General features: G+C 42.3%; 1 protein-coding gene across 4 annotated transcripts in view; it reads left to right on the forward strand.

Moving 5' to 3' along the window:
- LOC138962926 (papilin-like) overlaps positions 1-24,100 on the forward strand; it is a 92,372-nt gene that overhangs the window by 32,855 nt on the left and 35,417 nt on the right. For 2 of the 4 annotated variants that reach the window (XM_070334885.1, XM_070334883.1), the window contains exons 9-22: positions 1,647-1,704; positions 3,363-3,538; positions 4,105-4,162; positions 5,433-5,608; positions 7,538-7,595; positions 7,816-7,973; positions 9,652-9,709; positions 10,536-10,711; positions 11,172-11,229; positions 13,091-13,234; positions 16,216-16,385; positions 18,181-18,238; positions 23,032-23,189; positions 23,671-23,734. In XM_070334885.1, the coding sequence (XP_070190986.1) occupies positions 1,647-1,704; positions 3,363-3,538; positions 4,105-4,162; positions 5,433-5,608; positions 7,538-7,595; positions 7,816-7,973; positions 9,652-9,709; positions 10,536-10,711; positions 11,172-11,229; positions 13,091-13,234; positions 16,216-16,385; positions 18,181-18,238; positions 23,032-23,189; positions 23,671-23,734 (1,570 nt within the window). The remainder of the gene's footprint in view (positions 1-1,646; positions 1,705-3,362; positions 3,539-4,104; positions 4,163-5,432; positions 5,609-7,537; positions 7,596-7,815; positions 7,974-9,651; positions 9,710-10,535; positions 10,712-11,171; positions 11,230-13,090; positions 13,235-16,215; positions 16,386-18,180; positions 18,239-23,031; positions 23,190-23,670; positions 23,735-24,100) is intronic. The other 2 variants (XM_070334884.1, XM_070334886.1) reach the window with 2 other exon arrangements.

A 24,100-nucleotide genomic window follows, 5' to 3' on the forward strand; every position in this document is an offset into this window, starting at 1 on the left:
TTCTAGAGAAATAAGTCTAACTGTCCATACAAATAGCTGGATGATAGCTATTAATGGCAGTTGATAGACGTTTGAAGTTGAACGATTTGGTGGAGAATAGGTCGACAAGCTCTCTGAGCTCCGGTGAAAGGCAGTTGAAAGGCAGAAAGAACAAGCGTTCTGCAATAAAGCATGCAATTTAGAAGTGACAATGAATTTAAAAACAACAGAAGACATCAAGCATATAGACTATATCAAAACAGAATTATGCAAGAGGGGAGAGAAAACAAATATATTGCACTGATCTTTTTGATGTGTTGATCTGACTTCAGTTCCTGCACCATTTTTAACTTCCATGCATGGTGTACATTCAAATCAATCAATGGTTCAGTTATAATATATCAATTATCGGTTATTTCTTGAATATATGTGGTTCCAGTTCTAAATTTGCATAGTTTTTTTACATAGATCTGTCAATATTTTTACTTACTTTTGGCAATTCTTGGAGTTTCTTTTGTGGTGATGCTGTCATCTTTTCAGCGATTGAGATGTCGGTACTTTCCCCCTGAAAAAACAACAACCATGGAATAGAAAGGGTATCTATAAATCTACAGCCGAATTTCTAACATTCAGAAATTGTTCTGTTGCAAATTTGTCGGTTCGCTGAGCTAAAATAGTGGCCGATGTGAGCGAGAATTCTGCAGAAAAACGATCTGCTGATCAGCTTGCGTGCACAGCTTCGGATTTACCAGTGTGTCAGATGCTCTCGCGTTTCAAGTGTTAAAAACAAAAATAATGACGTGCCGTCCACAATCAATCTTTATTGTTGATTCACATGACTCATTTCAATCATCAGCAATGATCTTTTTGTATTGCTTTGTTTGCTTTTCACATACCTCAGCCACAAACTCCACCTCCCCTTCGAAATTCTCCTTCTTCTCCATGTGTTGAAAGACTGCACCGGAAGTAAAGTTACTGTCAAAATCGTCTTTTCCGCTTTCCGCTACTTGGTGAGCGCGCGCAACGAGTTGGCGATCCCGTCAATACACATCTATGCTTGGACCTAATAATGGATGGACACGCAACTCGCTCAGCCAGCCAGCGCTGCGAGACTTACAGCTGCCAACTTCGCCGCGGCGCGCTCATTGGCACAGTATTGAACTTGCGTCAAGGCCGATGCGCGTAGATTCCCAGAATGTTTACTTTCGGTTACATTCTTCGACAGCATTCGCAGAGGTGACTGCCGTATTGTGTACCGCAGTCAGAAGTAATTTATTACTTTTGGGAGTTTAGTAACGTGATATCAGTTTTCAATTGTTCGTTCACTTATATTGCTTTCAGATTTAACACACAAGAAACAGTAACACGGTTTTCGTTGCGAAAATGTGCATTGGCAGTGCTACGCGATCGAATTGTGTATTATGTACACGCGGTGTTCTTCTGGAAAAGACGTCAGTCGTTCATCCCGCGAGCGGTGGGATGGGGGGGTTCACATGGTTTGTTTGTTTCAGAACCACACCCATATACACACATTTCACATGTAAACCATTTTGTCCGCCCCCTGTCGATATTTATCGACTAAGTTCCTTGTGTGTTTGATGTCGTTGCTATTGTTCTGTTCTTGATGTGCTCTTTAAAACTGTATTTTGTTTCTTTTTTTCCCTAAGTTTTGCCAGGTAGGAGCAATCTGCGTGAATACACCAAGTGGTTCTGAGTGTCAGCCAAGTAAGTTATCGATGCCTTCACAGTTTTCACGCTTGCAAAGTTTTATGACCGGCAAGATGAAAGTTTGGTTGACCTACTTTAAATTCGAAGGCGTCAACTATTTTAAAAGAATCTCTACTGACAACTATGCGATGTGCATTTTCGTTACGTTTTTTGGCAAGGTCCGGGACCTTTGCTGACCACTTGAATTATTTCTTCACTTCAGCTCATGCTCTCTCTGTCTCTGTCTCTGTCTCTCACCCCCACCAACACACACTTAACCTTCTTTTGAAAAAAAAGCATGTTTGCATAAATCTGCGCGCGCGCGCGTGTGTGTGTGTGTGTGTGTGTGTGTGTGTGTGTAACTACGTGCGTGTGTGCGTGTGTATGTATGTGTGTGTGTGTGTGTATATATATATATATACTAGAGGAATACCCGCTTCGCCGGGTAGCCGGCTTCGCCGGGATGAAATACTTAGAGCCGTACGCCGGCTTTGCCGGGTCCGAACAATGGACCCGCCAAGCTTAGGTCCCTCCCAGATTCGTGGAATGGGAACAGCACGAAAATGATTCAGTGGCCATAATGCCATTCCTGACCATATCGAGTCCCATCCTTGTCGACGAATGTAACCGTGTTAATCACCTTTGGAGGCGAACTCCACTCAAACAGGATTGAGCAATTTAGAGCTTATCTGTAAGCCCTTTTGAACTGTTATGGCTTTTCAAAGGAAGGCCAGTACATACAAATACACAAAAGCCGCCAGACCACATCACAAACAGAACTGAACAATCCCCAGGTGTTGCTCACATAGAGAGACACACACACACACACACACACAAACACAGAGAAGCCGTATCTATAGAGAGATAGATGACAGTGTATTTTTCGCGTGGCTATAAATTGATTCGACCTTTGCACTTTTACAGTGAGGATAATTTACGGGTCCAATTTACGTTCTGGACACTGCGGTGACCTTCTAAAAATAGTAACAGAACGCCGGGAATATCCGAAGATGCCCCCCTCATACTATAGTGCACCATACGAAGGAAGGGAGGTAAACGCTGAAAACATGGAGAAGATGAGAAGATAAGGAAGAGTTACTGGGAATGGTGAAATGAACACAAAAACCAAAATCGGTTCAGCGCTGCGCGCTGAGAGCACGTGTTGAAATATCTCATCGATGATATTGTGTCCGGGGTGTAGCTGAATACGGTGTCCAAATTTGAAAAATATCCACCGAGAATTTTGGCTTTGGTGTGTCGGTATGGGGGCCCGGGTAGCTGAGGTGGAACCAAAATAGCTGAGGTGGAACCAAAATCGGTTCAGCGCTGCGCGCTGAGAGCACGTGTTGAAATATCTCATCGATGAGGTTGTGTCCGGGGTCTCTCTGAATAAGCCCACCAAATTTGAAGCAGATCCATCGAGAACTTTGGCCGTGCATCGCGAACTCACACACAGACACACACACAGACACACAGACACAAGTCGTATAATTATATATATTAAGATATATTATGTGTGTGTGTGCGTGTGTGTGTGTGTGTGTGTGCGTGTGTGTGTGTGTGTGTGTGTGTGTGTGTGTGTGTGTGTGTGTGTGTGTACGTGCGATGTGTACGTGCGTGTTTTTAATTTTAAATTTTTTTAAAAATTTTTACTAATAGGTTGTTACCTCTTTCAGTTGCGAAGCCAGGCCGGTGCCCCCCGAATTTGCCAATCCCAGGAATAGATGTGGGTATCTGTCTGGCGAGGTGTTCGGGAGACAGCAGCTGTCAGGGCGCACAGAAGTGTTGTCCTTCTGGTCCCTGTTCTAACGCCTGCACCGACCCGCTTCCTGCAGCCACCTGTGCTAGCACGGTCAGTTTTTGTGTCACTGTTGTTGTTGTTGTTGTTGTTGTTGTAATTGTTGTTTTTGATTTTGTTGTTACTGTTTTGTTGTTGATGATGATGATGATGTTGTTGTTGTTGCTTTTTGGGTGATGATGTTTGTGTTGTTGTTGAGGATGTTCTTGTTGTTAATGTTGTTGTTGGTGGTGGTGGTGGGGGGTGGTGGTGGTAGGGATGATTATGATGATTATAATGTAAACATTTTTGTTCCTGAATGTGATTTATTTTTCGCTGTTTGTATGTCAGCAAATACTGCTATTCGTTGACTCTTTTCGTAGAATGTTTAATTAAACTATGCTATCACCTGCAAAGCAAACCCATTGCACATACAATGACACATTCAAATTCAAAATGTTGTTGTTGTTTTTAGCATCTCCAGCGTGTCAAATAAACACCCCCCACAAATGATGACACAGTAATTAACAAGGAAAACGAATGATACTCAGAAGGGGTTGAATGTAATACAGATTTGATTTGACCTGGAATACATATGTACAAAATGGGCACGTTCATTCACAATGTTTTTCTATCTCCAGTTATGCGCGGAGGGATTTGTGTGCGTTGAACTTCCACCCGGTCCGGAATGTCGGCCAGGTACGTTGTGATTTGAACATTACTGTGTTCTCTATAGATGTGCTTTGGTTTAAACTTTATTCAGTTTTATTATTGTGACATTCAATATATGACATAGGGGATCCGAGCATAAAGCTTATATTATTAACGAATCCAAGTTGACACATACGAGAAGTAAAGACGATGGCGGACAAAATCAAAAAACTAATTTGAGAATTTTTATGAATGCAAACATAAAAGCAAGATACAAAAAAAGGTTTGGGGGCTCGGGGTATATCGGAACGTTGTTCTTTGAAAATCACTTCTATCTCTATAGTTTTACCGAACCAAATCAAGATAATTGAACCAGAATATGCCATGTAGGCTATAGATCTCGGAACTAGCATTCTGAAAGGTGTTTACATAAAAATGGATAATGAAGGTAAAAGCATGAACGTATTGCAAAGAAATGAAATGAAAACCAAACAGATAGTGTTTTTGAAAGATATCTCCAATGAATCTTCTTCTTCTTCTTCGTTCATGGGCTTAGACTCCCACGTTCACTCATGTGTTTAGCACGAGTGGATTTTTACGTGAATGATCGTTTTTACCCCGCCATTCAGGCAGCATACGCCGATTTCGGGGGAGGCATGCTGGGTATGTTCGTGTTTTTATAACCCACCGAAATCTGACATGGATTACAGGATCTTTTCCTTGCGCACTTGGTCTTGTGCTTGTGTGTACACACGAAGGGGGTTAAGTCACTATAGCAGGTCTGCACATAAGTTGACCTGGGAGATCGGAAAAATCTCCACTCTTGGTCCACCATGCGGCAGCGACTGGGATTCGAACTCACGACCTCCCGATTAGGAGGCCGACGTCTTACCACCACGCCACTGCGCCCGTCCTCCAATGAATGAATCCAAGTAACCGACCTTGATGCGAGACAATAGACGATGTTCGGAAATAAAAGGGAAAAAGAGGGCAAAGAAACCCGCGTGACATTGTACACCAATCACTAGCGAGCGGCGTGTTCCTACACGTAGTCAGCGAGCACGTGTTAGACACGCAACTCAATAGTGGTTGGCCTATTTTGGCACGTGGTTTTGTTTACCCTCTTGTTTTCCAAGGAAAGGCAACCCTTCGCTGCCCATAAAACCTTGACAGAGTTATTTCCGAAATTCGTCTAGTAGCGTTGTAGATTTTTTATAACTTGTTATTGTTTTTGAATTTCTGGAATCCAGTTATCAGAGATACACCTACCCAACACACTCACTCATGTGTAACCAACTCTCACTACTGTCCATTGCAGTGAACAAGCCGGGCCAGTGCCCCCCACCTTTCACCATCCCAGGAGTAAGTTCGGGCCAGTGTGGCCGATCGTGTCAGGACGACAGTGTGTGTACGGGGGACCAGAAGTGTTGCAGTGCGGGCGCTTGCGGTCTCGTCTGCACTTTCCCAGACAGTGCGTCCACCTGTGCTAGCACGGTAAGGGGCTCCGCTCACATATGTAACTTCAGCAGGACCGACGACGCACTGCAGCTTATCCCAGCCCGCTACAAGTTGCATGAAAGGAAAACAGGCCAAGTACTCGTCATAATCCCTATCGCGGCATAAATAATAGGCAGTGCGTCGTCTGTGCCGCTGAAACTGCGCAGTTATATTCTGCCCATGAGTGGTCTCTAACTCGTGTTGTTGTTGTTGTTGTTGTTGTTGTTTTTGTCTGCAGCAGTGTCACGTGCACTGACCCCCTCCCTGTGTTCACCTGTACAAGCACGGTCAGTGGTGCTGGTGTTGCTGTTGATGGTGGTGATGTTGATGTTTGTGGTTGTTGTTAAGGTGTTGTTGATAATGACGGCGATAATAATGATACGGGAACACTGAAGTGTTGATGTTGTTTTTGTTGTTGTTGTTTTTGCTGTTGTTTTTGTTGTAGTTGTCTTTGTAGTTGTTACATTTAGTCAAGTTTTGACTAAATGTTTTAACATAGAGGGGGAATCGAGACGAGGGTCGTGGTGTATGTGTGTGTGTGTGTATGTGTGTGTGTGTGTGTGTGTGTGTGTGTGTGTGTGTGTGTGTGTGTGTGTGTGTGTCTGTGCGCGTGTGTGTGTAGAGCGATTCAGACCAAACTACTGGACCGATCTTTATAACATTTTACATGAGAGTTCCTGGGAATGATATCCCCGGAAGTTGTTTTCATTTTTTTGATAAATGCCTTTGATGACGTCATATCCGGCTTTTTGTAAAAGTTGAGGCGGCACTGTCACACCCTCATTTTTCAATCAAATTGATTGAAATTTCGGCCAAGCAATCTTCGACGAAGGCCGGACTTCGGTATTGCATTTCAGCTTGGTGGCTTAAAAATTAATTAATGACTTTGGTCATTAAAAATCTGAAAATTGTAAAAAAAAAATTGTTTTTATAAATTTTATTGAAAAAGAGGGCGTGACAGTGCCGCCTCAACTTTTACAAAAAGCCGGATATGATGTCATCAAAGACACACACACACACACACACAGACACACACAGACACACACAGACACACACACAGACACACACACACACACACACACACACACTACGACCCTCGTCTCGATTCCCCCCTCCATGTTAAAATATTTAGTCAAAACTTGACTAAATGTAAAAACAAAGAGACTGCCAACGTTCCAAAATTCAGAATACAAAAACAAGAAAGGTAAAATTTAAGTTACGTAAATTACCTTTCTTGTTTTTACATTTAGTCAAGTTTTGACTAAATGTTTTAACGTAGAGTGGGGAATCGAGACGAGGGTCGTGGTGGTGTATGTGGGTGTGTGTGTGTGTGTGTGTGTGTGTGTGTGTGTGTGTGTGTGTGTGTGTGTGTGTGTGTGTGTGTGTAGAGCGATTCAGAGTAAACTACTAGACCGATCTTTATGAAATTTTACATGAGAGTTCCTGGGTATGATATCCCCAGATAAAATCTTTTCATTTTTTTGATGATGGCGATGTTGAGTACGACGATGGTGATGATGATGATGATGATGATGATGATGATGATGATGATGATGATGATGATGATGAGGCGATGTTGAGGACGACGACGACGATGATGATGATGATGATGATGATGATGATGATGATGATGATGATAATGATGATGATTGCGACGAAACTGTTGATGTTAAATAAAAGGGGACACGGATGATAATACTGATGATAATGTTGATGATAATGATTATGATGTTAGCTTAAAGGGACACGGTTGATGATGATATCAGTATCCCCAGCATTTCAAATCAACAAACCCCGATATATAATGGCACAGTAACGTACAGATAAAATGAATGATTTTGAGGTTGAATGCAAAACCCATGTCTTTTACATAGAATTATAAGAACAGGTGCACAATCTCTCACAACTGTTTTTTTCTCTCTTCAGTTATGCTTTATTGGAACTATCTGCGTTGAAACCCCGAATGGCGCGGAGTGTCGGCCAGGTACGTTTTGCTATCATTACATTTTTCTCAACCGTTGTTCTGAACCACATCAAGATAAATGAACCAGAAAATGCAATGAATCTCTGGTAACTGATGTCGAAGAATCCAAAAATAAACCAAAAATTGTTTAAAGAGTAACTATCCTACTATCCAACCCACCTACGTAACTGATCACTTACTGATTTGTATTGTAAACAATTCCTACGACTCAACATTTCAGTGAACAAGCCAGGACAGTGCCCGCCATTTCGCTCCTGTGGCCCGTTGTGTCTGAACGACAGTAGCTGTGAAGGGGCACAGAAGTGTTGTTCTGATAGCGGCATCTGCGGAACTCCCACGTGCACTGACCCACTCCCTGTGTCCACCTGTGCTAGCACGGTCAGTGGTCTCTAACTCGTGGTGGTGCTGTTGTTAGTGTTGGCGATTGTGATGTTTGTGGTGGTTTTGACGATGATGATGATGATGATGATGATGATGATGATGATGATGATGATGATGATGATGATGATGATGATGATGATGATGATTACAGGGTGAGAAGACATTTGAGAAGCAACCGGATTTGTTTTGACCGCCTACATCCACTGGATCGTTACGACGACGTGGAACTGTGCAGAAAATTCTGCTATCGTGGGAAGGGCATTTTTGCAATCACGGATAATTTGCAAGAGCAACTCAAACTGCCGAATCGAAAGGGTGCGTTGCCGCCGGTTCTGCAGGTTATCTTGACTTTGGGTTTTTACGCGTGTGGATATTTTCAAGATGTGTGTGGCGAACTGATTGCGGTACATCAAAGCACAGCATGCAGAACCAGCAAGAGAATGACCGATGCCTATATTATGGCGAGGGTACCGGAATGAATACAGTTTCCAAACCAAGAGGAAGCCGACAGCAGACGAAGTTTTATCAGGAGACGGGCTTTCCAAACTGTCTGCAGCAAATGGTGTAAAACTGACCGGCGAAGCATCACAGCAAAAGCAAACCAAAGCTTGACGCATGCGCAGATACACAGAATGACGGAGAATCCCTTCCACTATGTACGTGTTAAAAATAGAGTCGCTCATAGCTATTGCAGGCGCTATTTGGGCTCATGCATGCGGACCGCTACGTTCAATAGTGGGTTTCATAGCTATGTGCACCATAGCGCTATGAAATTCATACAGTATGTGCTGGCTATGCATTTGCTCCCTGCCCCTGTAGGCCAAAACAAAAATAGGTGTGGTTAAGGTAACATAGCCAAAAAAAAATAGGGTAGGAAGGTAGGCAATCACTTTTTTTTTTAACTTTTTTTTTTCCAATGTGTACAAATTAAACCTATTTGACAGGGAAATAAGTGTGCGATCCGAGCGCTTTCGTTTTCATTGCGTTTTCTGCACTCGTTTTTTTTTTTTTTTTTTTTTGACAAATGTAAAAAAAAGTTATAGGGTCGGCCCCTAAAAATAGGGTAGGTCGGGTTACCGTAACCGCACCTATTTTTTTTTTAGGCCCTACCATATCGGTTCTGCCCAGGTTTGCACGTACATGGTAGAAGACCATGACTTTACAGTGACGAATTACAAAACAACACCAGACTGGCTGTTTTCTACACAGAGTGGGAATGAATTCTTGTTATGAAATATTCTCCTAAAAATCGATGTACCAACAATGTGAATAAATGAAACTCTTCCCAGGAAGAAGTCAGGTTGGTGATGTTTGTCACGTGTCAACATGGATTGATTGCTGTATCCCATGATAAAGCCTGGTCAGATATGAACACTTTTCACAGGGTGGACCGGTGTCACGAACTGACAACTCTGCTGGACAATCCCTCTCAATGCGGTCAATGCGCATGCGCCAATCTTGGACTTAAAAAATGCGATCCTTTGACCGAACGAACCATGGGTTAGGGTCAGGGTAAGGGTTAGGGTTAGGGTGAGGTTGTTCACACGACCTGATTAATCTCCCCATGTTAGCGCATGCGCATTGAGAAGGATTGTTCAGGCAGAGTTTTCAGTTCGTGACACCGGAAGGACTTTAAGAACAAAATGATGTCGTTGTTTCGCAACTTTTGTTTCAGTTTTGCGGACCGGGAACGACTTGCGTTGAAACCCCCAACGGTGCGGAGTGTCGGCCAGGTACGTGGTGCTTTGAAACTCACATTACAGCCATCAACGATGTTCCAGATACCTTGCTAACGTTTGTGTGAATCATCAGAGATCCAACAAAGCATGCTTCTACTGGTAATACAATTAGACCAAATCTAAGAGAATGGTGTCCAGGGGAAGTATATATCCTGAGTGGATTATGACTTTATTGTGTTATTCTGTAGAAAAACAGTAATGCTGCAGAAAAAACGGGTCTTCTGTAGCATTTCTGAAGTAATGTCATCATCCGCCGAAGCATCGTTTTTTTCCGCAGCAAAACATTTTACTGGAGTAAAATTGAAATACAGAATGCTGCAGTAAAACGGTGCTGTTGTTTTACTGCAAAAAAAAACTTCTTACATTTGAGTCGCATCATTTTGTACTTGCTCATTATAATATTGGACCACGTGAGATCCCCCTCTGTTGAGAGATGGACTCGTCCAAAATTACCCTGAAAACACTGAGCGCCGGATGACTTCGTTGCCGCATATAAGCAGGAACTACTAATACAAACGCTACTTTACAGGAACCTTTATTTTTCTGCAGAAAAACTTTCACAGATTATTGCGAAGAAAAAGTTAATCGCAATAATGTCGCAGAAAAACATTTAAACATTTTGCTGCAGAACAAAACGATGCTCCGGCGGATGATGACACTATTCAGAAATGCTGCAAAAAAACAACACGTTTTTTTCTGCAGCAATTTCTGTTTTTTCTGCAGAATGACTGAATAAAGTCATAATCCGCTAAGGATAGAAGTAACCATCTGACAGGACTTCAAATATTAGTTACAAGTTTCTCTATACTCACCGTTGCAGTAAACAAGCCAGGAAGGTGTCCAGCCCCTTTCCTCATCGAAGGAGAGAATGCAGGCCGCTGTGCCCGGCCGTGTGTGGACGACAGTAGCTGTGAGGGGACACAGAAGTGTTGTACTGCGGGTGCTTGCGGTCTCGTGTGTACTGACCCACTGCCTGTGTCCACCTGTGCTAGCACGGTCAGTGGACTGTTTCTAGTGGTGGTGCTTGTGGTGGTGGTGTAGTTCAATCAAATCAAATCAAATCAAATAAATAACAATGTGGTAGTTTTGATGGTGTTATTGCTGCTGCTGCTGCTGCTACTGCTGTTGCTGCTGCTGCTGCTGCTGATGATGATGATGATGATGATCATGATGATGATGATGATGATGATGATGATGATGATGATGATGATGATGATGATGATGATGATGATGATGATGATGATGATGATGATAGCAGCTATAATGGGACACGGATGATGGTGATATCAGTATCTCCAGCATGTCAAATAAACAACCCCAACATATTATTACACAATAACTAACCAGCAAAACGAATGATTTTCAGAGGTTGAATATAAAACACAGTCTTTTTAGCTAGAATTACAAGTACAAGATGTGTACCTTCTGTTACAAAATGTGTTTTCTCTGTCTCCAGTTATGCCAGGTGGGAACTATCTGCGTTGAAACCCCGAATGGTGCGGAGTGTCGGCCAGGTACGTTGTGCAGTCAAAATGACTTCTTTCTCAATAGATGTACGGAAACAAAACAAAATGACTTCTTTCTTTATAGTTGTACTGAAACAAAACAAAATGACTTCTTTCTTTATAGTTGTACTGAAACAAAACAAAATGACTTCTTTCTTTATAGTTGTACTGAAACAAAACAAAATGACTTCTTTCTCTATAGTTGTAGTGAATCAAAACAAAATGACTTCTTTCTCTGTAGTTGTACTGAAACAAAACAAAATGACTTATTTCTCTATAGTTGTATTGAAACAAAACAAAATGACTTCTTTCTCTGTAGTTGTATTGAAACAAAACAAAATGACTTCTTTCTCTGTAGTTGTATTGAAACAAAACAAAATGACTTCTTTCTCTGTAGTTGTATTGAAACAAAACAAAATGACTTCTTTCTCTGTAGTTGTACTGAAACAAAACAAAATGACTTCTTTCTCTGTAGTTGTACTGAAACAAAACAAAATGACTTATTTCTCTGTAGTTGTACTGAAACAAAACAAAATGACTTATTTCTCTATAGTTGTATTGAAACAAAACAAAATGACTTCTTTCTCTGTAGTTGTACTGAAACAAAACAAAATGACTTCTTTCTCTGTAGTTGTACTGAAACAAAACAAAATGACTTCTTTCTCTATAGATGTACTGAAACAAAACAAAATGACTTCTTTCGGTCGGTAGGTCGGTTAATTAACTTATTATTTGTTTAACCTTCGCCCGACAGGGTTATCGACTATACGCCGAAGACAACGTGGGGCCGTGCGAACCCATGCTTCTCAGAGAAGGAAACATATGCATACCCTTCCGTAGACCCATGCTTTCCAAAGAAGCAAAAACGTTCATCTGCTTCCGTAGACGCCGTGGTTACATTTCCGCGAAAAGTAATTAAATTAAATTATTAATTTAGTTATTACCGTGCGGACTAATGCTTCTCAAAGAAGGAAAAACGTGCATACCCTTCTGTAGACGTCGTGGGGCCGTGTGGACCCACATTGTTATTGTATGGATCCTTTCTTGAGAAACATGGGTCGGCACGGCCCCACGATGTCTTTCGTTCGTAGTCTAAATTTGACCTTTGTTTTTTCAATTACCTCTTGCTGAAATGTAATGATCTTTTAGGACAGCTTTTTAGGTGCGTGGGGCATTGTTTAAAGCTCATTAAAAAAAATCCAACTAGTTTAAAAGGGGGGTGGGATGTGGGGGTGGGTGGGTGGTTGGGGGGATGGGGGGGGTGGTTGGATGGTTGGTGGGTAGTTTGTTTTATTTTGTTTTAATTCCACAGGCGCACATAGCGTTTTCAAATGTCGGAGAGGAGTTACTTCCCTTATAAATTTAGTCTGCAATATTGAGTTGTATCCTACATACGTGAGAGAGACACCCGTGAGATAATAATCGTTCAAATCACACGTGTGTATATCATGTAAATGAGGTCATGTCAAGCAAGTCTGGCAGGGACCTGTTTTTCCACTGCTTATGATGCCAAAGTCACCGAGACAAACGTCATTATAGAAGAAAAAATTGCGCTCGCTAATTACCCTCGATGAATTTTTAGAACTAACACGTCACGCCAGACTTTCAGAGTGACGTTTCTTTACTTTGACGTAATCGATTGCACGAGGTTTTAGAAGAGATCGAGGTTCCAAAACAAGCGTCTTCAATTTAGCTGCCTCGACTGTCAAAGGGTATGCATTCCTTTGGCATTGCACGTCTACTTAATTATTATTATACAAACTCACGCACAGAAACACACACGCACTCACGCAAAAACTGTCCATGCAAACGTTGCACACGCCCTTTTGAAGTGTTGGTTTGTGTGTGTATTTCCCCGTGCCACCTATAGTGTCGCCAGTAAAGGTCTGTGAAGTTGAAGGGAAGACGTATCAGGTCGGGGAAAGCTTTAAGATCGACTGCAACACTTGCTCCTGCCGCCCGTCCGGGTTCCCTGTTTGCACACTGATCGCCTGTGAATCCACCATGACACCAGGTAAGAGAAACGTTCATGTTCTTTTACATTCTATTTATCCCAGCGAAGCTGGAGGTATCCCGCGAACCCTATAGGGCAATTCCAGCGTCACTGACGTGGCATTCGCACAACAAATCAGACATTATTTGCCATAAAAGCAATATTCATGATGCTTTTATTAACTCAAATTTGTGCATAGATTTCCCCAAACATGACAACCTTCCTACCCAAGGTGAAAAATGTTAAGGTAAAAATAGCTAAGGGTACTTAACTTGAGTTTGAAAAAACGTCACTGACGTGGCAAAAATGCTCACCTGCATTTCACTCACTAAGCGAAATTAAAAAATGCTATGAGTTTAGTCAACTAAATCATGTGATTTTGTTAGATCATAGTCAAGACATATCATACCTACAGAAATATGACAGAAATCGCAAATATCAAATGTATCCTTCCGACAAGCGGTTAATAAACTCGGAGGCAAAAGAAACGCAAATAAAGGATGCGTTAATTAAACCTTTATGGACTTGAAATAAAAAGAAAATAATGATACTAGCATGTTCTGCACGTGTTGTTTTAGCGGTCTTATCTTGTCAGAACCGTGTTTGCCGTTATCTGGGTCACACGTGAGGTCTTGTTGACGGGGATCCCAAACCGTCATGGGGACCACTTTCAGCACATGCACAATGTGGAAAAGCAGCTTTTCGTGTTCAGAGTGTTCAGGCAAGCTGTACCGTACTCACAAAACTGTTACAACATTCATTTCTGGGACACAGGCGCGATGCCGAGACTATCACCAGATCAGCGCCAACAGGCGATCGGGAGACTTGATGCCAGACAATCAGTTCAGCAAGTTGCTAGGGCTTTTGGAGTAAATGTCACCACGGTTTATCGCCTGCAGCAACGTTTTCATGCCACTAACAGTACCCGCGACTTACCAGGACGTGGCAGACCCCGGGTAACAACAGCCCGACAAGATCGCCATCTTGTCCATCAACACAAGCGAGATGCATTCGAAACTGCCGCCAACACAGCCCGTAACACATTTGGGGTGCATGGACAACCCGTCAGTGCCAGAACTCTACGCCGACGCCTTGGTGGGTAGAACCTGGTAAATCGGCGTCCTGCTCGACGTCCTGTCTTGACAGCTCAGCATCGCCTGGGTCGTCTAGCCTGGGCCCAGCAGCATGCCCACTGGCGCCATCGGGACTGGCGGAGGGTTCTTTTTTTCGGACGAGAAGCGCTTTTGCCTGGAACCTGGCGATGGGCGTGTCCGGATCTGGCGAAGACCTGGACAGCGGTTTGCTAACAATAACATCCTGCAGCATGATCGATGGGGAGGTGCCAGCGTCATGATATGGGGCGGCATTGGTGTCAATTAGCGAGTGGGACCTGTCGTCTTTCAGAACGTCGGCCAAGGTCGTGAGAATGGTGTCAATGCAGACCGCTACATCAATCAAGTCCTGCGTCCCTATGTGGTTCCATTTGTCCAGAGGTACCGGAACTGCCTGTTCCAGCAAGACAATGCCCGTCCCCATACTGCACGTGCTACCCAGAACTTCCTGCGTCACAACAGCGTGAACATTCTGCCTCATCCTGCTCGATCTCCGGATCTCAACCCAATCGAACACTTTTGGGACATCATGCAAAGAAGGATTAATGCCCTTGCCCGGAGACCCCGCACAGCAGCAGAACTGCGTGCTGCCGTGACCCAGGTGTGGGCTCAGGTCCCTTAGCAGCAAATTAATCACCTCGTCCTCTCCATGTACCGGAGGTGCGCCACAGTCATCAACGCCCAGGGAGGAGCAACACGCTATTGACTTTCAACAGTCTTCAAACAGTGTTCAGTGGAACATGGCACGTCATGCTCTCATCCCAATACACTTTTCCGTATGGTTTTTGTATCGGTCAATTCGTTTCCTTGTTATTGTTAACCCGAAATTCGAACGCAGAAGAAGAAGAAGAAGTTAACCCGAAATAATTAATTCGACATTAAAATTCATGGGTAACCCATCTTCACTGCAGCATTTGCGTTTCTTTTGCCTCTGAGTTTATGTAGCGTTACTGACGTGGCATTTGAGCGTCACCGACGTGGCACGTGTGCATTCAATATGCTATAGTAATACTTTTTTGGTGTTAAAATATAGGTAGTTTCACACGGACGATTTTTAACTCATTGTTAAACTACTATACGGCTCTTTGTCTCTCCGTCCGTCTGTCCGTTGGTCCGCCCGTTGGTCCACCGACACCATCATTGCCCATCTAAATAACTTGTGAACTAATTATTTGAATTGGACATTTTTGTACATATAATTATTGATACACTTAAAAGAAACATACACCTCCAGCAAACATATTTAAAGCATTCCGGTAAAGGTCACATGACTTTTCTTGGGTAATTGTCTACGAAGCCATGCTACACCTGCGAGTCTGCCTGTCAGCTGATGATAAAATCGTTTATTTAACGTCACTCTGTAAAAACATTGGCAACATTTGTCTTAGATTAAAAACACACACAGGCGCGCACACAAACTTTCACTTTATGTACAGTGGTTCATAAAGGTAAAGCTTCAATATCCAGCTGCTAACTGTCCTATTATGCACCTAACTAACTACCTCTACCTTTACCCCTATTTACTTGCATGTTTACGTACCAATGAATGCGTCCCGCATAGACATATTGGTTAAATGGACGTAACAAATATACCCTAACTGCCGGAAGAATTGTGTTAAATACTTTTTCTAAATCATAACATACAAGGTATAACACTCAACCCACAGAGAATGGTGTCCAGGGAAAGTAATCAGCTTACTGCACTTCAAATAACTATAATACAGCGGTTGTTTCCCTTGTAAGAGTGGATTTTTTCGTATTTGCAAAAACACGTACCTCATACGTATTGTCGAAGTCAAGGTAAGCAGCAAATTATGCCTTTACCCCGACCGCTCCCCCACTGCATTAGTAACTACCATACACTCACTCAGTTAATTGTCACATGTGCAGCGACCAAGCCAGGCCAGTGCCCCCCGCCGCTGTTCACAGGGGAGGAGGTCGTGTGCACCGAGCTGTGTCTGAACGACAATAGCTGTGAGGGGTCACAGAAGTGTTGTTCCACAGGTTGTGGCGGCCTCGAGTGCACTGACGCTGTGCCTATTGCCACCTGTGCTAGCACGGTTAGTGATGTTCTTGTTCATGTTCATTGTGGTAGTGGTGGTGGTGGTGGTGGTGATGATGATGATGATGATGATGATGATGATGATGATGATGATGGCGATGGCGATGATCACAATTATTGATGCCGATGACAATTACGATGATGTATGATGATGAACGATGATGGATGATGATGGACGGACCGAGTAGGTGGTGTGGTGATAGTGCTGTTTGTAGTGGTAGGGCAGATAGTGATGTTGTTGTTAGGGTTGTTGATGGTGCTGTTGCTGCTGTTGGGTTGGTGAGGGTGATTGGTGTTTCTGTTTTTGTTTGTGGTGCAGTTGCTGTTGGTAGTGGTGTCGTTGACATAGTGCTGTTCATGTTGGCATTCGTGTTTGTAATGGTTTTGGTTGTGATGTTGGTGTTGTTATTTGTGACCCTCCACCACGAAATGAGTCGCATGTCACCTCGCGCTGTTCTGCGCCAGGCTTAATATAAGTCCGGGGAGTGTTTGGTAACAGTGTGAGGGTCACCTTAGTCACAGGCTTATAACTCAACCAGTTTTTGCTCTTGTCTAAAACGGTTTTCACCACTGGATAGAGCTTTAAAATCTCGTTAAGAAAATGTAAACATGTAAAAATCATGCTAAGGTGACATGCGACTCATTCCGTGGTGGAGGGTCACATTTTGGCTGTTGGTGTTAGTGGTGTTGTTGCTGTTAGATTGGTGTTGTTGTTAGGTACATACTATTATCCAAAAAACAACAACTCTGACCTGGGAAACAGCCACTGTATCGCGCCCTTTGCACAGCAAGATGATTGCCTCCCCTGCATGCCATGTTCTCAGTTTGCGCCTAAGAGACGAATTCCGAAAATAACTCCGTCGGGTTTGTATGGGTTGTGAAAGAGTGAGTTCCCTTGCATACAGAGGGGCCAACTACAAGCGAGGTGTGTGTCGGAAACACGTGGATAGGAGCACGTGTGAAGTTATTTTTTGTCAGAGGAAAAGCAAGCCATTCACTCTTTTTCATAACCTAAGCAAACCCGGATGAGTATTTCCGAAAATCGTGTAATTGGTATGATGTAATACCAGAGACTATAGAGTAATCTACAGTCTCTGACGGCCCCAAAGGGTTTAAAATCGTGATCGTGATTGGCGTTTTGTGACCTTTCTGTGACCGTGATTGCCGAAATTTCCATTTCTGTGATCGTGATGGGACTTTGCCCGTGATCCGTGATGACAAAAAAATCAAGTCTCGTGATCGTGATCGTCATTTGTGTTCGTGATCGTGATGGGCATTATTGCAAAGCATTTTATTTTCAACTTACATTTTTCACAGCTGTATCACTCTATGATCCTCTATTCGTCAAGGTGTTTGTGATCGTGAAAACAAAAATCAAGGTAACTGTGATCGTAAAAGCTAAAATGTCCCTTCCCGTGATCGTGATGATACCCCCCCCCCCCTTTGGGGCCTTCGTCTCTGGTAAAACCTTATGTTTTATGGGTTTTTTTCATTGATTTTTAAACTTACTTCTTCCGGTAGCCAAAGGTGTTTACTACTATACTAGCAATGGTGTGTTTGCCAGCAAAGATTATATTTGTTGACTATGTGCGAACGAAAACGTGAAATCCATTCTGAGTATCATTTTCTTGTCAGGCAAACACGATTCCACATATAATGTCACAGTTACCAACATGCACAGATTATTTTCTGATTAAAAGCTAACTACAGAACAAACGTTTACTGAAAATACAGTATAAAAATTACCCTTTTTTATTGTTAATTTAATGTATCTATCTATTTACGTTTTTCAGACATGCCTGTTGCCAACGGTTTGTGTTGACACCCCTAACGGTGCGGAGTGTCGGCCAGGTACGTTATTCTTTGTTGGTCAAGTGTTTGTTTACTACTTGTTCACAAGACCAAACCAAGAAGCAGCATACGATTTGTCATAACATGAATTGGTCACAGGGCCGGACTAGGCGAAGAGGAGGGGGGGGGTTGCCAGTGGTGGCCCAGGGGGATGTCCCCCCTGGCGGCAGGGGCGGATCAGTTCATTTTATGACTGGTTTTTTTCAAAAGTATATTGTGAAGATATGGGTGTGAAGGCGCGAAGCGCCGAGCCGACGGCGCGAAGCGCCTAGCTTGCTAGGGGGGTCCGGGGGCATGCTCCCCCGGAAAATTTTGAAAAAAAGGATGCAAAATGGTGCAATCTGGTGCATTCTGAGGATGATCATTACCAGTTTTAGGCAGCAGATTTTGTCACTGATTAATACCCCAAAAATTGAAACTCAATGTAAAATAAAGAAATGCATACCTCATTCAATATTTTTATTTTTTGGCTGGGGGGGGGGGGGTCCGGAAACCCTAGAACCCCCCCACCCCCCACCCACCCCCCCCTCGTTGTGGGGGTCAGGGGGCGAAGCCCCCTGAAGCTGACGGGTAGGTCATATTCTGAGATAGGAAAATGGTCGCTCCTTGCATGAAACGGCATAAAATAAGCAATAATAAAAAAAAATTTAAATAAGTAAGGTACATGTTTAGGCTAGGGGGGGGGGGTTGCGCAACCCCCATAACCCCCCCGGTAGTCCGGCCCTGGGTCACCCCGAGTATATCAGTTTGTCTCGTATGACTACGAGCCGGAATTATTGTTATAGTTAATTATATCTCATCGAAGCAACGTACGACCAGGCAAAATGTATGTAATATAAGATTGCTACCAAAAAGCAATAATTTGATATGCATGTACAGTACAGTAGCGACATGAAACACTACGTATGATACATAAATAGACAGTTTTAGTTTGTAAAGCAAAATCAAATGCTGAACATATGTATTCATTAATCAATGGCTGGCGTACCGCACAAGTCGTTAAGAACACTACATTCTTATTACGAGCAATACACAATGGCAACTGTGAGTTAATTCTGATGAGTTCGCACTATCGATATAAAGACATTTGAAAAACTAACATAGCAACGTTAAGCTGGTTTAGTTTTGTCCAAAATATGTCAAATGTAAAATATGTTTAAATCCAAAAACAAAGAGACTGCCAACGTTCCAAAATTCAGAATAAACAAGAGGCGAAGCCATCAAGGCTCACGTAAGAAATCGACAAACAGTAACACAAACTCAATCACTCCGTCACACATACACACCCACACACACAGTAAGCTTAGGTGACACTGTGCAAGAAAGAGAGACACTAGATCTAGATCTGTCTGTCTGCATGTAGCCTACTTACAGGGACACGACTGTCAAATAGTCTCGGCCCGCTCAAAATAACAATGACCGAGACCACACACACCACGCGAGAGAGAAAGACTACAGGGAGGCATGCCGTCATGATGCATTAATTGACGTCAAACACTTTTGACCGTGACGTAATCTTATGCGAGCTTTATCCATAGTCTTGGATAACCACTCACACATAGACTCGGAAATGTTAAAGTTTCTACCACAGACATACACACGCACAAACACACACACACACGCACACGCACACACACAAACGCACAAACGCAGAGACAGACAAAGTTACGATCGCATAGGCTACACTTCGTGAGCCAAAAAACAAGAAAGGTAGAATGGAAGAAAAATTAGCCAGATAAGTTATCATTATTGTTTGTCTGTTGGGTCGATATATTTGTGAATGTATTGTTTTTGTCAATAACAAACGTTCCAACAACCTACCTTTCTTGTTGTTTTTATTTCATACTTTAATTTTCCAAACGAACGAGTTCATATTTGTCTAGATGAGTTTGAGAAGGATAAAGACCCATTTACACATTGTCAACGACAATGGTCTTTTTCGGAAATGTGTATAGTGCTTTGCGCGGGTTTTCCCTCTTTATATTTAGTCAAGTTTTGACTAAATATTTTAACATCGAGGGGGAATCGAAACGAGGGTCGTTGTGTATGTGCGTGTGTGTGTGCGTGTGTGTGTGTGCGTGTGTGTGTGTGTGTGTGTGTGTGTGTGTGTGTGTCTGTGTGTGTGTGTAGAGCGATACAGACTAAACTACTGGACCGATCTTTATGAAATTTGACATGAGAGTTCCTGGGTATGAAATCCCCGAACTTTTTTTTCATTTTTTTGATAAATGTCTTTGATGACGTCATATCCGGCTTTTCGTGAAAGTTGAGGCGGCACTGTCACGCCCTCATTTTTCAATCAAATTGGTTGAAATTTTGGTCAAGTAATCTTCGACGAAGCCCGGACTTCGGTATTGCATTTCAGCTTGGTGGCTTAAAACTTAATTAATGACTTTGGTCATTAAAAATCTGAAAATTGTAAAGAAAAATAAAAATTTATACAACGATCCAAATTTACGTTTATCTTATTCTCCATCATTTGCTGATTCCAAAAACATATAAATATGTTATATTCGGATTAAAAACAAGCTCTGAAAATTAAATATATAAAAATGATTATCAAAATTAAATTGTCGAAATCAATTTAAAAACACTTTCATCTTATTCCTTGTCGGTTCCTGATTCCAAAAACATATACATTCGATATGTTTGGATTAAAAACACGCTCAGAAAGTTAAAACAAAGAGAGGTACAGAAACGCGTGCTATCCTTCTTAGCGCAACTACTACCCCGCTCTTCTTGTCAATATCACTGCCTTTGCCATGAGCGGTGGACTGACGATGCTACGAGTATACGGTCTTGCTGACAAATGGCATTGCGTTCAGTTTCATTCTGTGAGTTCGACAGCTACTTGACTAAATATTGTATTTTCGCCTTACGCGACTTGTTACATTTAGTCAAGTTTTGACTAAATGTATTAACGTAGAGGGGGGAATCGAGACGAGGGTTGTGGTGTATGTGCGCGTGTGTGTGTGTGTGTCTGTGTGTGTGTGTAGAGCGATTCAGACTAAACTACTGGACCGATCTTTATGAAATTTGACATGAGAGTTCCTGGGTATGATATAGCCATACTTTTTTTCATTTTTTTGATAAATGTCTTTGATGACGTCATATCCGGCTTTTCGTGAAAGTTGAGACGGCACTGTCACGCTCTCATTTTTCAACCAAATTGGTTGAAATTTTGGTCAAGTAATCTTCGACGAAGCCCGGACTTCGGTATTGCATTTCAGCTTGGTGGCTTAAAAATTAATTAATGACTTTGGTCATTAAAAATCTGAAAATTGTAAAAAAAATTAAAAAATTACAAAAAAGATCCAAATTTACGTTTATCTTATTTTCCGTCATTTGCTGATTCCAAAAACATATAAATATGTTATGTTTGGATTAAAAACAAGCTCTGAAAATTAAAAATATAAAAATTATTATCAAAATTAAATTGTCGAAATCAATTTAAAAACTTCTATCTTATTCCTTGTCGATTCCGGATTCCAAAAACATATAGATATGATATGTTTGCATTAAAAACACGCTCAGAAAGTTAAAACGAAGAGAGGTACAGAAAAGCGTGCTATATCCTTCTCAGCGCAACTACTAAACCGCTCTTCTTGTCAATTTCACTGCCTTTGCCATGAGCGGTGGACTGACGATGCTACGAGGATACGATCTTGCTGAAAAATTGCGTTGCGTTCAGTTTCATTCTGTGAGTTCGACAGCTACTTGACTAAATGTTGTATATTCGCCTTACGCGACTTGTTTACATTTAGTCAAGTTTTGACTAAATGTTTTAACATAGAAGGGGAACCGAGACGGTGGTCGTGGTGTGTGTGTGTGTGTGTGTGTGTGTGTGTGTGTGTGTGTGTGTGTGTGTGTGTGTGTGTGTGTGTGTGTGCGACTGTGCGTGTGTGTGTGTGTCTGTGCGTGCGTGAGTGTGTGTGTGTGTAGAGCGATTCAGACTAAACTACTGGACCGATCTTTATGAAATTTGACATGAGAGTTCCTGGGTATGATATCCCCAGACTTTATTTTTTCGATAAATACCTTTCATGACGTCATACCCGGCTTTTTGTAAAAGTTGAGGCGGCACTGTCACACCCTCATTTCTCAATCAAATTGATTGAAATTTTGGCAAAGCAATCTTCGACAAAGGACGGACTTTGGTATTGCATTTCAGCTTGGTGGCTTAAAAACTAATGAATGAGTTTGGTCATTAAAAATCGGAAACTTGTAATTTAAATTATTATTTTATTAAACGATCCAAAAATAATTCCATCTTATTCTTCGTCATTTTATGATTCCAAAAACCTGTACATATGTTATATTTGGATTACAAACAAGCTCTGAAAAGTAAAAATATGAAAATTATGATTACAATTATTTTTTCCGAAATCGATTTAAAAACAATTTCATGTTATTCCTTGTCGGTCCCTGATTCCAAAAACATATAGATATGATATGTTTGGATTAAAAACAAACCAAGTATGCTAAAAAGAATAGGCATACAGAAAAGCGTGTTATCCTGCTCAGCGCGACCACTACCGCACTATTCTGCATGGCTTGTCGATTTCACTGCCTTTGCCACGAGCGGTGGACTGACGAAACTACGAGTATGTGGTCTTGGTGAAAAAAACAGTGCGTTCAGTTTCATTCTGTGAGTTCGACAGCTTGACTAAATGTTGTTATTTCGCCTTACGCGACTTGTTTTTCCTTGCCGTTCAGTGCGTGAAAACTAGACGTTTTTCAGTTGCCAATCTGCCAGAGAGATTCCTCTAAATACGAAATCTTTCTCCACACAGTGAAAAAGCCGGGTGTTTGTCCTGTTCCTGGGCCTCAGGAAGTTGGGATTTGTGCTTTCACGTGTAAGACTGACGCCGACTGCAAGTCAACGGACAAGTGCTGCGCGACTGCCTGTGGGGGAACCACCTGTACCCAGATTATCACCTGTGCTAATGTCGTAAGTTTCAGATATTTTGATTTGTTTTACTCAGGTTCTTGTAGGAACTGAGAAAGATGGAGGGAAGGAGGTAGGGCGAAGAGCGATAGGCATTCTGTCAAAAAGCAAGAGAGAGAGAGAGAGAGAGAGAGAGAGAGAGAGAGAGAGAGAGAGAGAGAGAGAGAGAGAGAGAGAGAGAGAGAGAAAGAGAGAGAGAGAGAGAGAGAGAGAGAGCTGACTGCCAGATAGGCAAACAGTCAGTCAGACAGACATAGGGGTATGAGCGTGTTTGTGTGTTTGTGTGTGTGTGTGTGTGTGTGTGTGTGTGTGTGTGTGTGTGTGTGTGTGTGTGTGTGTGTGTGTGACAAGGAAAAATATGCGCAGTTCTAGTGTCAAGAAGGTACCAACAATTGAAGAAATTGTACCTCAGCATGTTAGATTTTGGAATGAAAAACAACAACTATTTCATCGTATCTCTAAAAAACTTAAATGTTTGTTCCAGCTGTGTGCACCTGGAACATCGCAATGTATTGAAACGGACCAAGGCCCAAGGTGTATTGTGGAAAGTGAGTAGAACAGTAAGCACAATGTATTGAAACGGACCAAGGCCCAAGGTGTATTGTGGAAAGTGAGTAGAACAGTAAGCACAATGTATTGAAACGGACCAAGGCCCAAGGTGTATTGTGGAAAGTGAGTAGAACAGTAAGCACAATGTATTGAAACGGACCAAGGCCCAAGGTGTATTGTGGAAAGTGAGTAGAACAGTAAGCACAATGTATTGAAACGGACCAAGGCCCAAGGTGTATTGTGGAAAGTGAGTAGAACAGTAAGCACAATGTATTGAAACGGACCAAGGCCCAAGGTGTATTGTGGAAAGTGAGTAGAACAGTAAGCACAATGTATTGAAACGGACCAAGGCCCAAGGTGTATTG

Source organism: Littorina saxatilis, linkage group LG3 (assembly GCF_037325665.1).
Source record: "Littorina saxatilis isolate snail1 linkage group LG3, US_GU_Lsax_2.0, whole genome shotgun sequence".
Classification (NCBI taxonomy): domain Eukaryota; kingdom Metazoa; phylum Mollusca; class Gastropoda; order Littorinimorpha; family Littorinidae; genus Littorina; species Littorina saxatilis.